Source organism: Ranitomeya variabilis, chromosome 3 (genome assembly GCF_051348905.1).
Source record: "Ranitomeya variabilis isolate aRanVar5 chromosome 3, aRanVar5.hap1, whole genome shotgun sequence".
In the NCBI taxonomy this organism is placed as follows: Eukaryota; Metazoa; Chordata; class Amphibia; order Anura; family Dendrobatidae; genus Ranitomeya; species Ranitomeya variabilis.
The window spans coordinates 257971722-257985471 of NC_135234.1; the positions used below are offsets into that span (position 1 = coordinate 257971722).

At 43.7% G+C, this 13750-nt stretch overlaps 1 protein-coding gene across 1 annotated transcript in view; it reads left to right on the plus strand.

The window, feature by feature from the left end:
• Positions 1-13750, plus strand: part of LOC143815804 (contactin-associated protein-like 5) — a 1144596-nt gene that overhangs the window by 1076704 nt on the left and 54142 nt on the right. The window contains exon 20 of the mRNA XM_077295418.1: positions 4110-4240. Coding sequence (XP_077151533.1) covers positions 4110-4240 — 131 coding nt within the window. The remainder of the gene's footprint in view (positions 1-4109; positions 4241-13750) is intronic.

Below are 13750 nucleotides of genomic sequence, written 5' to 3' on the forward strand. Positions count from 1 at the left end.
TAAAGATTGAAAGTTTGAAAATTGCGAAATTGCGAAATGAATAAAGAAAGTGAATCTCAGGACTACTGAAAAAAATGCAAAAAAAGGCAAAGGGATTTACGAGCTAGCAAATCTCAAATTAACAGTAAAACATAATTAGATCCTAGCAATACAGAAATTCCATTTGAAAATACAAACGGCTCAGGTATAAATTAATTAAAAACAATAAAACTTACACAAAAGCAAAAGAAAAAAAAAACATTTTATTTATAGAGTTTTCAAATGTTTCTGTAAAACCAGCATCGAAAATCGGGACAAGAGGCGATTTAATTGTATGGTAGTAAAGACAGGAGCTAATTCTGAAGCAATACAGTAAGCGGATAATTACGTTATGGTTTTACTATGATCCTAAATAATTATTCTTCACACATGAAAACCACAGGAGAATGTAAATCACCCGGCAGACATGTAATTATTTTGAAAAATAATTGAAAACAAGATCAGTTCCTGTGAATGTACTGTATATCAAACTCAAAAATTCAATTTGCAATATATCTCATGATAGAAAACATTTATGCTGGCTTTAATTTGTCCCCCTGAAGAAATTGATATGAAAAGCAAATTTTCTGTGATAAATAAATAAAAATGATAAAATCTTAAGGTGACATTAATTCTGCTAATTCACATATTAAAGACCCATCAACCTGAGACAAGTCTCCAGGGACAGACAGTCACCATGGACAGCTTCTCTATAAATGCAATCCTATTGTTTCACCTCTTACTATACTGTTATAACGACACTTTCATTGACAGTCTTCTCTGACTGTAACTGCTTCCTGCACTACCCCAATAACTGGAAGCAAGTGGCTACAAGGAAGACACAAGATCATTTTCTCCCTGTAGCCGCTCTTCCAGTAATGCAGCCAGGCAATATTTTAATGCTATTTACCTTTATATCTGCAGTTAAACTGTTTTAAGACTTGACAGTTTTCCTTTAAAATTCGAAGAGAATCTAAGCTTTGAGTTTTATAAAGTCTTATATTCCTTTAACATCCGGAGCTGCTTTCACAGTTCTGCAGATTGGCGTTAGAAACAACCTTTTAATTATGAAGTTTAGATCGTCAAACATTTTACTTCACAAATAAGGTGTTATCTAAGTTGTGTTATCTAAGCTCCTAAAATGCAATTTACACAACTGAGTATGATGACAATTGAGAATGTGTCGATTCAGGTGACAGGAGAAACAATATAGATATTCAATGGATTGTAAAATCAAAAATGATTAAATATAAACACAAAGATCAACCAGTTTTTTTTAACTTTATTTCAGTAAAAGTAAGTTCTACAACTGCGAAGTCTGGACACATTTATCCTGTACTGATCCCGACTCACACTTTGTAATATACCGTAATATTCCCCAGAGCTGCACTCAGTATTCTATTGGTGGAGTCTCTGTGAATATTTTATTGAGATACATATGCTTTATTGATCCTCAGTATACCTTCTATTATACCCCAGAGCTGTACTCACTGTGCTGTTGGAGTCACTGTGTACATAATATTGCAATACTTATCTGTACTAATCCCGAGTATACCTGGTGTTTTACTCGCCCAGAGCTGTACTCACTATTCTACTGGTGATGTAATTGTGAACATACTATTACAATGCTTATAGTGTGCTGATCCTCAGTATACCTTGTATGATACCCCAGAGCTGTACTCACTGTGCTGTTGGAGTCACTGTGTACATAATATTGCAATACTTATCTGTACTAATCCGGAGTATACCTGGTGTTTTACTCCCCCAGAGCTGTACTCACTATTCTACTGGTGATGTAATTGTGAACATACTATTACAATGCTTATAGTGTGCTGATCCTCAGTATACCTTGTATTATACCCCAGAGCTGTACTCACTGTGCTGTTGGAGTCACTGTGTACATAATATTGCAATACTTATCTGTGCTAATCCCGAGTACACCTGGTGTTTTACTCGCCCAGAGCTGTACTCACTATTCTACTGGTGATGTAATTGTGAACATACTATTACAATGCTTATAATGTGCTGATCCTCAGTATACCTTGTATTATACCCCAGATCTTTTCCTAACTGTGCTGTTGGTGTCACTGTGTATATAAAATTACAATTCTTATCTGTTCTAATCCCCAGTATACCTGGTGTTTTACTCCCCCAGAGCTGTACTCACTATTCTACTGGTGATGTAATTGTGAACATACTATTACAATGCTTATAGTGTGCTGATCCTCAGTATACCTTGTATTATACCCCAGAGCTGTACTCACTGTGCTGTTGGAGTCACTGTGTACATAATATTGCAATACTTATCTGTACTAACCCCGAGTACACCTGGTGTTTTACTCCCCCAGAGCTGTACTCGCTATTCTACTGGTGATGTAATTGTGAACATACTATTACAATGCTTATAATGTGCTGATCCTCAGTATACCTTGTATTATACCCCAGAGCTTTTCCTAACTGTGCTGTTGGTGTCACTGTGTACATAATATTGCAATACTTATCTGTACTAATCCCGAGTATACCTGGTGTTTTACTCCCCTAGAGCTGTACTCACTATTCTACTGGTGATATAATTGTGAACATACTATTACAATGCTTATACTGTGCTGATCCTCAATATACCTTGTATTATACCCCAGAGCTGTACTCACTGTGCTGGTGGTGTCACTGTGTACATAAAATCACAATTCTTATCTGTTCTAATCCCTAGTGTACCTGGTGTTTTACTCCCCCAGAGCTGTACTCACTATTCTACTGGTGATGCTCAGTATACCTTGTATTATACCCCAGAGCTGTACTCACTGTGCTGGTGGAGTCATTGTGTACATACCATTACTAATGTATCTGTACTAATCAAGGTGGGGGCCGGAGTGGGCGCAGCTAGATGGAGGCCCCTCATGACTGCGTTGCCATGGGGGGGCCTTCCTTATTATTTTTTGAATGAACACTGGAGGGGATTGGTTGTAGGGGAATGGGGGGGGGAGTCTGGGGGCTGGGGTACAGGTGAAAAAGGGGGGAGAAAGTGCTGGAAAAGGCCAGTCACGAGGAAGAAGACAGCGTGGAAAGCCCACCCACCCTCCCTCTTTTTTCAGGGATGTTCGTAGTTGTCTTGTGGTCATTTAACCATTCTTGGTGGTGAGGTGATGTAATTTGTTTTTATGTGTTTCGGGATAATTTTCATTGTCACAGTGGCAAGTGGGGCGGGGGTCGGGGGTTCTTGTAGTTGGTGAAATTTTATTGGAGGAAGATCAATTGGATTGGGGTGGATCTGGCTTGTGGTTACGGGCTCTGGACGGGGATTGTCCTCGGGAGCTTTGGGAGTTTTTGGTCTGCCCTGAATAGGGTTACATGGTGCCCTCGAGCTGGTGCTTACGGCTGAGGGTAAAAAAGTGTTGGTTAAAGAAGTTAGGGGCATTTTGCCTATATATTTATGATGCCAGATCTTTTAGCTCCAAGAACACTCCCCCTCAATTTTTCAGATAATTTTGTTACAATTATAATAATTAATTGTTGTTTGTTAATAAACTGGCTGCTGTGGCCAAAATTTTCCAAAGAAGTTAATGAGTTATGTTTTTATTTCATAATTAACGTTAAGTTTGGGGGAGGTGGTTTTGTTCAGTTACAAGTGGCGGGTCTGGGGGAGGGACGTGGGGAAGGAAATCCCAAAATGGGCTATACGCGGTCAAGAGTTTATCTTGTGATTAACCCCAGAGCAGCACTCACTATTCTACTGGTGATGTCGTAGTGTACATATTGCCACATTACTTATCCAGTACTGATCCCCAGTACACCTGTACTTATTGTATACACATTATTCATCTTCTCTTTGTCCTGATCTACATTGGTGTTACGCCCCAGAGCTGCGCTAACTCACTGACTATATTGCTGGTGGTGTCACTTTGTACATACATAAGTGTCATAATCTAGTAGGGGGCAGTAATTTGTGATGTAAACATGACAATGGGAACATTGCTGCTATTGACACGATAGTCATAATTAAGTGATAGGACTGAAGACAGGTAAACATGATTTTCTTTTTTTTCTTTTTTTCCCATGTTATGGTTTCTCATTGTTTTTTTTCTTTTTTCCAGGAAGTCTGCAGGTCAGGTATAAACTCAGCAAGGAAGGATCGTTTGTCTTCACATTAGACTCTGAGAGACTGGACAACCGAAAGCTTCATCAAGTGAAGATCATTAGAGAAGGACGGGAATTAACCATACAGGTAAAGGAACATTTACAGGTCACAGAGATCTTAAGTGCTGCTGAGCAAAGGCACTGAGGACGCTCTTCTGATTCTACTGGTGGTCATTTTTATACTTTCCTATAATTATGAAATAATCCCAAATATCTAATTGCTATGCAAATTGCCTCTTCAGAGATGAATAGAACTTGAACTCTAGCGCCACCTATTGGAAGTAGTGATCCTAAAAGTCACTATCAATCTTTTAAGGAGCCTTGTCATATGACATCAGATAAAAGCCAATCCTGAATCTCAATTTGCAAACATGGTGTTTAGGGGGATTGCTCATCATCAGTGCATAGCATGAGATCTGGTTTGGCAACATGAGCGGCTTAAGACTTCAGATCTAAGGGGTACTCTCCACGAAGAGAAATGCCACCCCTTAAATATAATAGCTAAGGACACATCATGCCAAATCACAGGAATTTTACGTGTACAAATGACCTTTTAGACCCTACAATGCCTTAATAATAATAGTGATTATTGCTCAAACACCTTACACTTGCACTGTTATGCCGCTGCGTCTGAGGCTTTGTTAATCTGCACAATATTGCCCTTTGTGTGATGTTAATATAGTGAATGACCCAACAATTATGAAATTCAAGCACGTTGTAAGTGATTTTCCAATAAAGGATTACCGGTGTCAATTACAGGACTGGGGATTATATACTGCAATTCATATGATGAGGGGAAAGAAATAATATTTTGTAATGTTCTTTTTATTAAAGCGCTAATCATAAGAAGAAAAATATAAAATTAATCACAGAATATTGCTAACACAAAGGCTGACTCCTATTCGATGCTTTATGTTAAGTGTTAATATTAAACATGTGCTGTTCCATAGAGTTTTACGAACATTGCTATGTATGTATATGTTTTACATCTACTTTGTACAAGTGATTAAGGAAAGACATAGAGGTTAGGAAAAGACAATATTGGGAATCGATTATTCGGGCACAATAGAGATAGGAGATGAGAGTGCAAGATCAAGTATAGCTAGAATAAGCGAGTTTCCAGTTGGGAGTAGTTAGAGATGGGCGTAGCATAGAGCAGTGAGATATAGTATAGAGACTTCCTGATTAGGATCAGAGGACTGGTGATGCAGTTACAAGAGAGGGAAGACAGATAGCTCTGGGGCTGGAGATTGCTGAGGCAATGTGGGACCCCAGGCTAAGCAGCGTGCGAGTGGTCACCATCTAAAGAAGTAACCATTCCAAAAAAAATCCGGGGCCTATGGCTGGGACTAGGCAGAGCTGAACGCGCCTTTTACCTTTTCCAATTGAAATCGGACAGGGGAAATGGGAAGATGTTGGGCCTAGGGGCACGAAAGCCGTAGGAGTAAAAGGAGCATCTGCTGGATGGAATGTGTCAGAAGAGAAGCAGGGAGAGCTCATGGAATGTAATGAGATGTGCACTGTGTTACCTCTGTACTGGAAAGAGCTCATGGAAAGGAAGTGGATGTGGACTTTGTTACCCCTGTGCCAAAACCCCTGTTTTCCAGTAAAGTTGAACTGTTGAGTAAGAATACGGAGTCTGGAATTGATTGTGCAAACCATGAATATGGATCCAGAGGGAATCCCGGTATTTAATGTAAGTGTTCTGCTGGGCACATTTCACATACAACAGATGGGACATTATGTTTCCTTTGTGGGGTGCCAGGGGGTGTTACAACCACAGGCCCTCACCACGACTACCACCCTGGCCACCTCACAATTCATTGAGTTTTATGTGCATTGTGGTATATTTTGGTGTTATATAACAGTCCAAAAAGTGTTGCATTTTTTTCTGAATTAAATTACTCATCCATTGAGTATTCCATGCTTTATGGTACATTTTTGTGATATACAAAGTTTAAAAAAATTTCTGGGTATTCCGTGATGTGGGGTACATTTCTGTGATATCTTACACTTTCAAAAAGCTTTGAATTTTTTATCTGGATTCAATTCCTCATCCATACAGTATTATATGCTCTGTGGTACATATCAGTGGTATTAAACTCCAAAAAACCACTTTGACTGCAGTCAATAACCAATTTTTTATTTATATTAAAAAAAACTTGGTTTCAAATGACATAGCAATTAGAAAATGCATAAAGCATGTGATAAATGAAGGGGAAGTGGAAGTGCTGATGATGGGGCACACAGTCATCGAGGGTAAATGTGACTACGCCTGTTGCTGGAGCACAACAAACACTCCCATCCATGACACATAGTTTCCTGTCCCACTTTGCCGGGAGGCACGGTACACCACTTCTGAAGCCAGAGCAGTGCGAACTGTTGTAATGTTAGATAGCAGATAATGCTCTAGCATGCTTGGCAGCACTGCCAAGTCTTCCACACTGTCCAGTCTCACCAGCCAACAGTCTGGATCACTTCATCCTCATCCTGATCCCCCTTCCTCCCACCATGTTGAGTCCCAGGAGGCAAGTGATCCCACACTGGGACACTTCGAGGAGCTGTTAACATCATTTTTTCATTGTGTCCCCTCACTCTGCATGTTCCAAGAGGAACAGGAGAACATGCTGTTTGGTTATGCACAAAACTTAGAACAGCCATGCTACAAGAAAATGATGGTAGGAAAAAGCAAGTTTTGTCTAAGCAGGAAAATTATGATGAGACACAGTTGCGAATAAGTCAGCTTGTTGCTGTCAAGTCACCAAGTCAGGAGGACCAGGGTGCAGTGGTGGAAGACAAGGTGTTGGATGATGAAGTAATCGACCAAACTTGGTAATCTGACATGCAAAGCAAGGCCAGCAGTGCTGAGAAGGAATGATAGGCAGCACTAAAAAGGCACTGGTGTGACCAGAGGGAAAAGGCGGGCAGCTGTTCTGCAGAGCACCAACACTCCTGAATACCTACGTCAAAGAGTTTAAGGTTTCCCAGTTTGGGACTTTTTAAAGATAATTCTGAGACAAAAAAATGGTACTTTGCAACCTGTGCCATGCCAAGATCAGCAGGGACCTTACCACTAAGAACCTAACCACCACCAGCATGATCAGGCACATGTCATCTAAGCACCCTACTCGCTGGTCCGAATGCCTGGATCCACGATTTGTGCAATGGGGTAACACCAATTCCTCTTACCCAGTGGTAGATCAGTTGTTGAGTATCAACTCCAACATGCCAGTCAGTACTCTGGTCAGCCTCTGCAAATAACAACTGACAGTGGGCGTGGATGTCTCACATTTGTGCAGTTCTCAGGACTAGGAGGACTCAACAAAGATGGTGATCTCACTTTTATGCCTATTTAAACTGTGACTGCTCACATTTAGGCATGAAGCTATGTGTGCAAACCAGGTGGAGATGAAGGAAGGCATGAGACAGGGAGATACTACCCAGCCCAGCCCATACTATCTTTATGTCTTTGGAGTCTGATTAGAAAAATAATTACTTGAAGGAAACCCTCGCAAACACGAGTAGAACATACAAACTCTTTGCAGATGCTGTCTTTTTGTAGGAACACAGGTCTACAGCGCTGCAAGGCTGCAAATTTTTGCGTTGACAACTTAACATTTCTGTGGTTAGAAGCGTATCACTGAGATGCAAACTGTGTGCCTCACTTCTTTCTTGGGAAAACCACTGTCAAGATTGTCTACCAGCATGTTTTGATGCTGCAGCATGGGCGCACCCCATTCCAGGGAGGGAAGCAACTGGCAAAATGTATTTTTGTATCATGAATAGAACACACTGGCAACCCAGTGGTCAGCACTATTTTGAATCATATCTATACGGGTAACAATCATGTTGCAGATAGAGCTGCAAGAAAGCGCTCATGGTTCGGTCTCTTTCATGAGGTCTGGGGATTCCAAGACTTGGTGTTTAGTGACACCTTGGTGTCTGGTGCTTTAGTTCTCCATCCCCTAGTGTGTAATAGTTTAGTTCTCCAACCCAAGCTGTTTAGTAGTTTAGTTCTCCAATCCCTGTTGTCTATTAGTTTAGTTCTCCATGTTTTGGTTTTAATTTGTTTCATTCTGCAATCATAACTGTTTAGTAGTTTAGTTCTCCAACCACTGTTGTCTATTAGTTTATTTCTCCATGTTCTGGTTTTAATTTGTTTCATTCTGCAATCATAACTAGTGTTGAGCATTCTGATACAGCAAATATCGGGTATCGGCCGATATTCGCTGTATCGGAATTCCGATACCGAGTTCCGATATTTTTGTGATATCGGAAATCGGAATCGGAAGTTCCTATAAGCTCCCAGGCGTGTGCGGTGCTTATGGTTCCCAGGGTCTGGAGGAGAGGAGACTCTCCTCCATCTCTGGGATCCATATTCATGTAAAAAATAAATAATAAAAATAAAAAATATGGATATACTCACCCTCGGACGGCCCCTGGACCTCAGCGGTGCAACTGGCAGCCTCCGTTCCTAAGAATGCAGTGAGTGTAGGACCTGCAATGATGTTGCGGCTTGTGATTAATCGCGTGAGCGGTCACATGAGCGGTCACGTGACCAATCACAAGCCCCGACGTCATCGAAGGTCCTTCACTCTGCATTCTTAGGAACGGAGGCAGACGCTTGCAGCGGTGACAGCCAGGGCTCGTCCGAGGGTGAGTATATCCATATTTTTTATTTTTTTTCTTTATTTTTTACATGAATATGGATCCCAGGGCCTGAAGGAGAGTTTCCTCTCCTTCAGACCCTGGGAACCATCCAGGATCACTTCCGATATTTGTGTCCCATTGACTTGTATTGGTATCGGGTATCTGTATCCAATCCGATACCGATACTTTCAAATATCGGAAGGTATCGCTCAACACTAATCATAACTGTTTAGTTGAGTTCTCTAACACCTGTTGTCTATTATTTTATTTATCCATCTTATGGTGTGTCATGGTTTAGTTCTTCAACTCTAGCTGTTAAGTAGTTTAATTATCCAACCCCTGTTGACTAGTCGTTTAGTTATCCATCTTATGTTGTGTAGTGGTTTATTTCTCCACCCCCAAGCACCCTTCAAGCCTTGGGGATTGCAAGACTTGTGCAGCAACCCCTCCCCAGACTGCCCCCACAGCCACCAGAGTCACCCAGTGCCCAGTCATCAAGATGTAACTCCCCTGTCCATGCTTGCTCGTCCAGGTGTCAGTGTAGAAATGCACCCTGGCAGAGAGAATATTTTAGGGAATGGATGATGTTGTCTGGGACTTGCTGCTGTAGCGCAGGTACATCTTTCTTAGAGAAGTAATGGTGACTGGGCAAGTGGTACTTGGGCGACTGCGAGGACCATCAGCTTTCTGAAACCATCTGCATCCACAAGGTGGAAAGGTTACATTTCTGTGGCCAACAGATTGGAGTAGATATGCAATAATTACAGAGATCATAGGTCATGAGTCATGCAGAAACAAGCACTGTGATGTTTGTAGCAAATAGCTCTCAGCTGACCCCTATCATCCAGACAATGACACGATTAGGCGACGATCATCTAAGGATGTCACAAGCTGTTCACAATAATTAGATCTCAGAAAACTACTAGTGAGCGTAGGGCTTATCCACCTCCGGATTAGAAAGCATGGAATTATGTGTATGTTCCCCCGTCAATCACTTCTAACTCCACGATAACCCTACACTCCTCGCTGCCACCACCAATCCAGTTTTTAGCCAAATAAATAAATACAGATTGATTGGACGCATTTCTTCTTTTGAGGTTCAGACCATCAGGGTCTTCCATCCCCCTCCCTCAGAGTAGCAGTCATATACCATCCCCCAGGTTCACCCACCCACTTCCTTGACCATTTTTATGCGTTGCTGCCACACTTCATGTACTCAGAATTGACAAACCTTATCCTGGGAGACTTCAACAGCACCACCTCCCCAACTGCATCCCACTTTCTATCTCTAGTCACTTCTTGTGGCCTCTCACAGCTTTCAACCTCTGAGACACACAAAGAGGGTAACACCCCTGATCTTATCTTTGTCTGGCTCAGTTCAATCTCCTACCAAGATAACTCACCTCTAAAGGCCCCGTCACACATAGCGATTTACCAACGATCACGACCAGCGATACGACCTGGCCGTGATCATTGGTAAGTCGCTGTGTGGTCGCTGGGGAGCTGTCACACAGACAGCTATCTCCAGCGACCAACGATCAGGGGAACGACTTCGGCATCATTGAAACTGTCTTCAACGATGCCGAAGTCCCCCTGCAGCACCCGGGTAACCAGGGTAAACATCGGGTTACTAAGCGCAGGGCCGCGCTTAGTAACCCGATGTTTACCCTGGTTACCAAAAAAAACAAACACTACATACTCACCATCTGATGTCCGTCAGGTCCCTTGCCGTCTGCTTTCTGCTCTGACTGAGCCGCCGTACAGTGAGAGCAGAGCGCAGCGGTGACGTCACCGCTGTGCTGTACTTTCACTTTCACTTTGCGGCGCTCAGTCAGTGTGGGAAGCAGACGGCGAGGGACCTGACGGACATCAGATGGTGAGTATGTACTGTTTGTTTTTTTTTACATTTACGCTGGTAACCAGGGTAAACATCGGGTTACTAAGCGCGGCCCTGCGCTTAGTAACCCGATGTTTACCCTGGTTACCAGTGAAGACATCGCTGGATCGGTGTCACACACACCGATTCAGCGATGTCAGCGGGACCTCAACGACCAAAAAACGGCCCAGGCCATTCCGACACGACCAGCGATCTCGCAGCAGGGGCCGGTGTTATGACCCCAATGGCGAGGGTCTCAGAGATATCAGCAAGTCTGCAAAGTACAAAAATCCAGCTCATAGGGCAGTGGTAACTGGGTTGACCATATATCTACTCCTAACGCCAACACTAGAAGTAGCCGGGGAACATGCCTACGTTGGTCGCTAGATGTCTCGCGCCAGCCGGAGGACTAACTACCCCTAGAAGAGGAAAACAAAGACCTCTCTTGCCTCCAGAGAATAGACCCCAAAAGTTGGATACAAGCCCCCCACAAATAATAATGGTGAGGTAAGAGGAAATGACAAACACAGAGATGAACTAGGTTTAGCAAAGAGAGGCCCACTCACTAATAGCAGAATGTAGGAAGATAACTTATATGGTCAACAAAAACCCTAACAAAAATCCACACTGGAGATTCAAGAACCCCCGAACCGTCTAACGGCCCGGGGGGAGAACTCCAGCCTCCCTAGAGCTTCCAGCAAGGATAGGATACAGATTATGTACAAGCTGGACAAAAATGCAAAACAAAAACAATAGCAAAAAGCAAGAAAGCAGACTTAGCTTAATCAAGCAGGAAACAGGATCAGTAGACAAGAGCACTACAGATTAGCTCTGATATCAACGTTGCCAGGCATTGAACTGAAGGTCCAGGGAGCTAATATAGCAACACCCCTGACCTAACGACCCAGGTGAGCATACAAGGGATGATAGACATACCCAGAGTAAAAACACTAGTAGCCACTAGAGGGAGCCAAAAGGTAAATTCACAACAGTACCCCCCCCTTAGTGAGGGGTCACCGAACCCTCACCAAGACCACCAGGGCGATCAGGATGAGCGGCGTGAAAGGCGCAAACTAAATCGGCCGCATGCACATCAGAGGCGACCACCCAGGAATTATCCTCCTGACCATAGCCCTTCCACTTGACCAGGTACTGAAGCCTCCGCCTGGAGAGACGAGAATCTAAGATCTTCTCCACCACGTACTCCAACTCGCCCTCAACCAACACCGGAGCAGGAGGCTCAGCAGAAGGAACCACAGGCACAACGTACCGCCGAAACAAGGACCTATGAAATACGTTGTGAATGGCAAACGACACCGGAAGATCCAGGCGAAAGGATACAGGATTAAGGATCTCCAATATCTTGTAAGGACCAATGAATTGAGGCTTAAATTTGGGAGAGGAGACCTTCATAGGAACAAATCGAGAAGACAGCCATACCAAATCCCCAACACGAAGTCGGGGACCCACACCGCGGCGGCGATTGGCAAAACGCTGAGCCTTCTCCTATGACAACTTCAAGTTGTCAACCACATGATTCCAGATCCGCTGCAACCTATCCACCACAGAATCCACTCCAGGACAGTCAGAAGGCTCCACATGTCCCGAGGAAAAACGAGGATGGAAACCGGAGTTGCAGAAAAATGGCGAAACCAAGGTGGCAGAACTAGCCCGATTATTAAGGGCAAATTCAGCCAACGGCAAGAAGGTCACCCAATCATCCTGATCAGAAGAGACAAAATACCTCAAATACGCCTCCAGAGTCTGATTAGTTCGTTCCGTTTGTCCGTTAGTCTGTGGATGAAAAGCGGACGAAAACGACAAATCAATGCCCATCCTACCACAAAAGGATCGCCAGAACCTGGAAACAAACTGGGATCCTCTGTCCGACACAATATTCTCAGGAATGCCGTGCAAACGAACCACGTTCTGGAAGAACACAGGAACCAGATCAGCAGAGGAAGGCAGCTTAGGCAAAGGAACCAGATGGACCATCTTGGAGAAACGATCACATATCACCCAGATGACAGACATGCCTTTAGACACCGGGAGATCCGAAATGAAATCCATAGAGATGTGTGTCCAAGGTCTCTTCGGGACAGGCAAGGGCAAGAGCAACCCGCTGGCACGAGAACAGCAAGGCTTAGCTCGAGCACAAGTACCGCAGGACTGCACAAATGACCGCACATCCCTTGACAAGGAAGGCCACCAAAAGGACCTGGCCACCAGATCTCTGGTGCCAAAAATTCCCGGGTGCCCTGCCAACACTGAGGAATGAACCTCGGAAATGACTCTGCTGGTCCATTTAGCAGGCACAAACAATCTGTCAGGTGGACAAGAGTCAGGCCTACCAGCCTGAAATCTCTGCAACACACGTCGCAGATCTGGAGAAATCGCTGACAAGATAACTCCTTCCTTAAGAATACCCTCAGGTTCAGCGACTCCAGGAGCATCAGGCACAAAGCTCCTAGACAGAGCATCGGCCTTCACATTCTTAGAACCTGGTAAATACGAGACCACAAAGTCAAAACGGGAGAAAAACAATGACCAGCGGGCCTGTCTAGGATTCAGGCATTTAGCAGACTCGAGATACATCAAATTTTTGTGATCAGTCAAGACCACCACCCGATGCTTAGCACCCTCGAGCCAATGACGCCACTCCTCAAATGCCCACTTCATGGCCAATAACTCCCGATTGCCCACATCATAATTTCGCTCTGCCGGTGAAAACTTCCTAGAGAAAAAGGCACAAGGTCTCATAGTAGAGCAACCAGGGCCTCTCTGCGACAAAACGGCCCCTGCCCCAATCTCCGAAGCATCCACCTCAACCTGAAAGGGAAGTGAGACGTCAGGCTGGCACAAAACAGGCGCCGAAGTAAACCGGCGTTTCAACTCCTGGAAAGCCTCCACGGCAGCAGGAGCCCAGTTAGCTACATCAGAGCCTTTCTTGGTCATATCCGTCAGCGGTTTAACAACGCTAGAGAAATTTGCGATAAAACGACGGTAGAAGTTAGCAAAACCCAAGAACTTCTGAAGACTCTTAACTGACGAGGGTTGAGTCCAATCATGAAT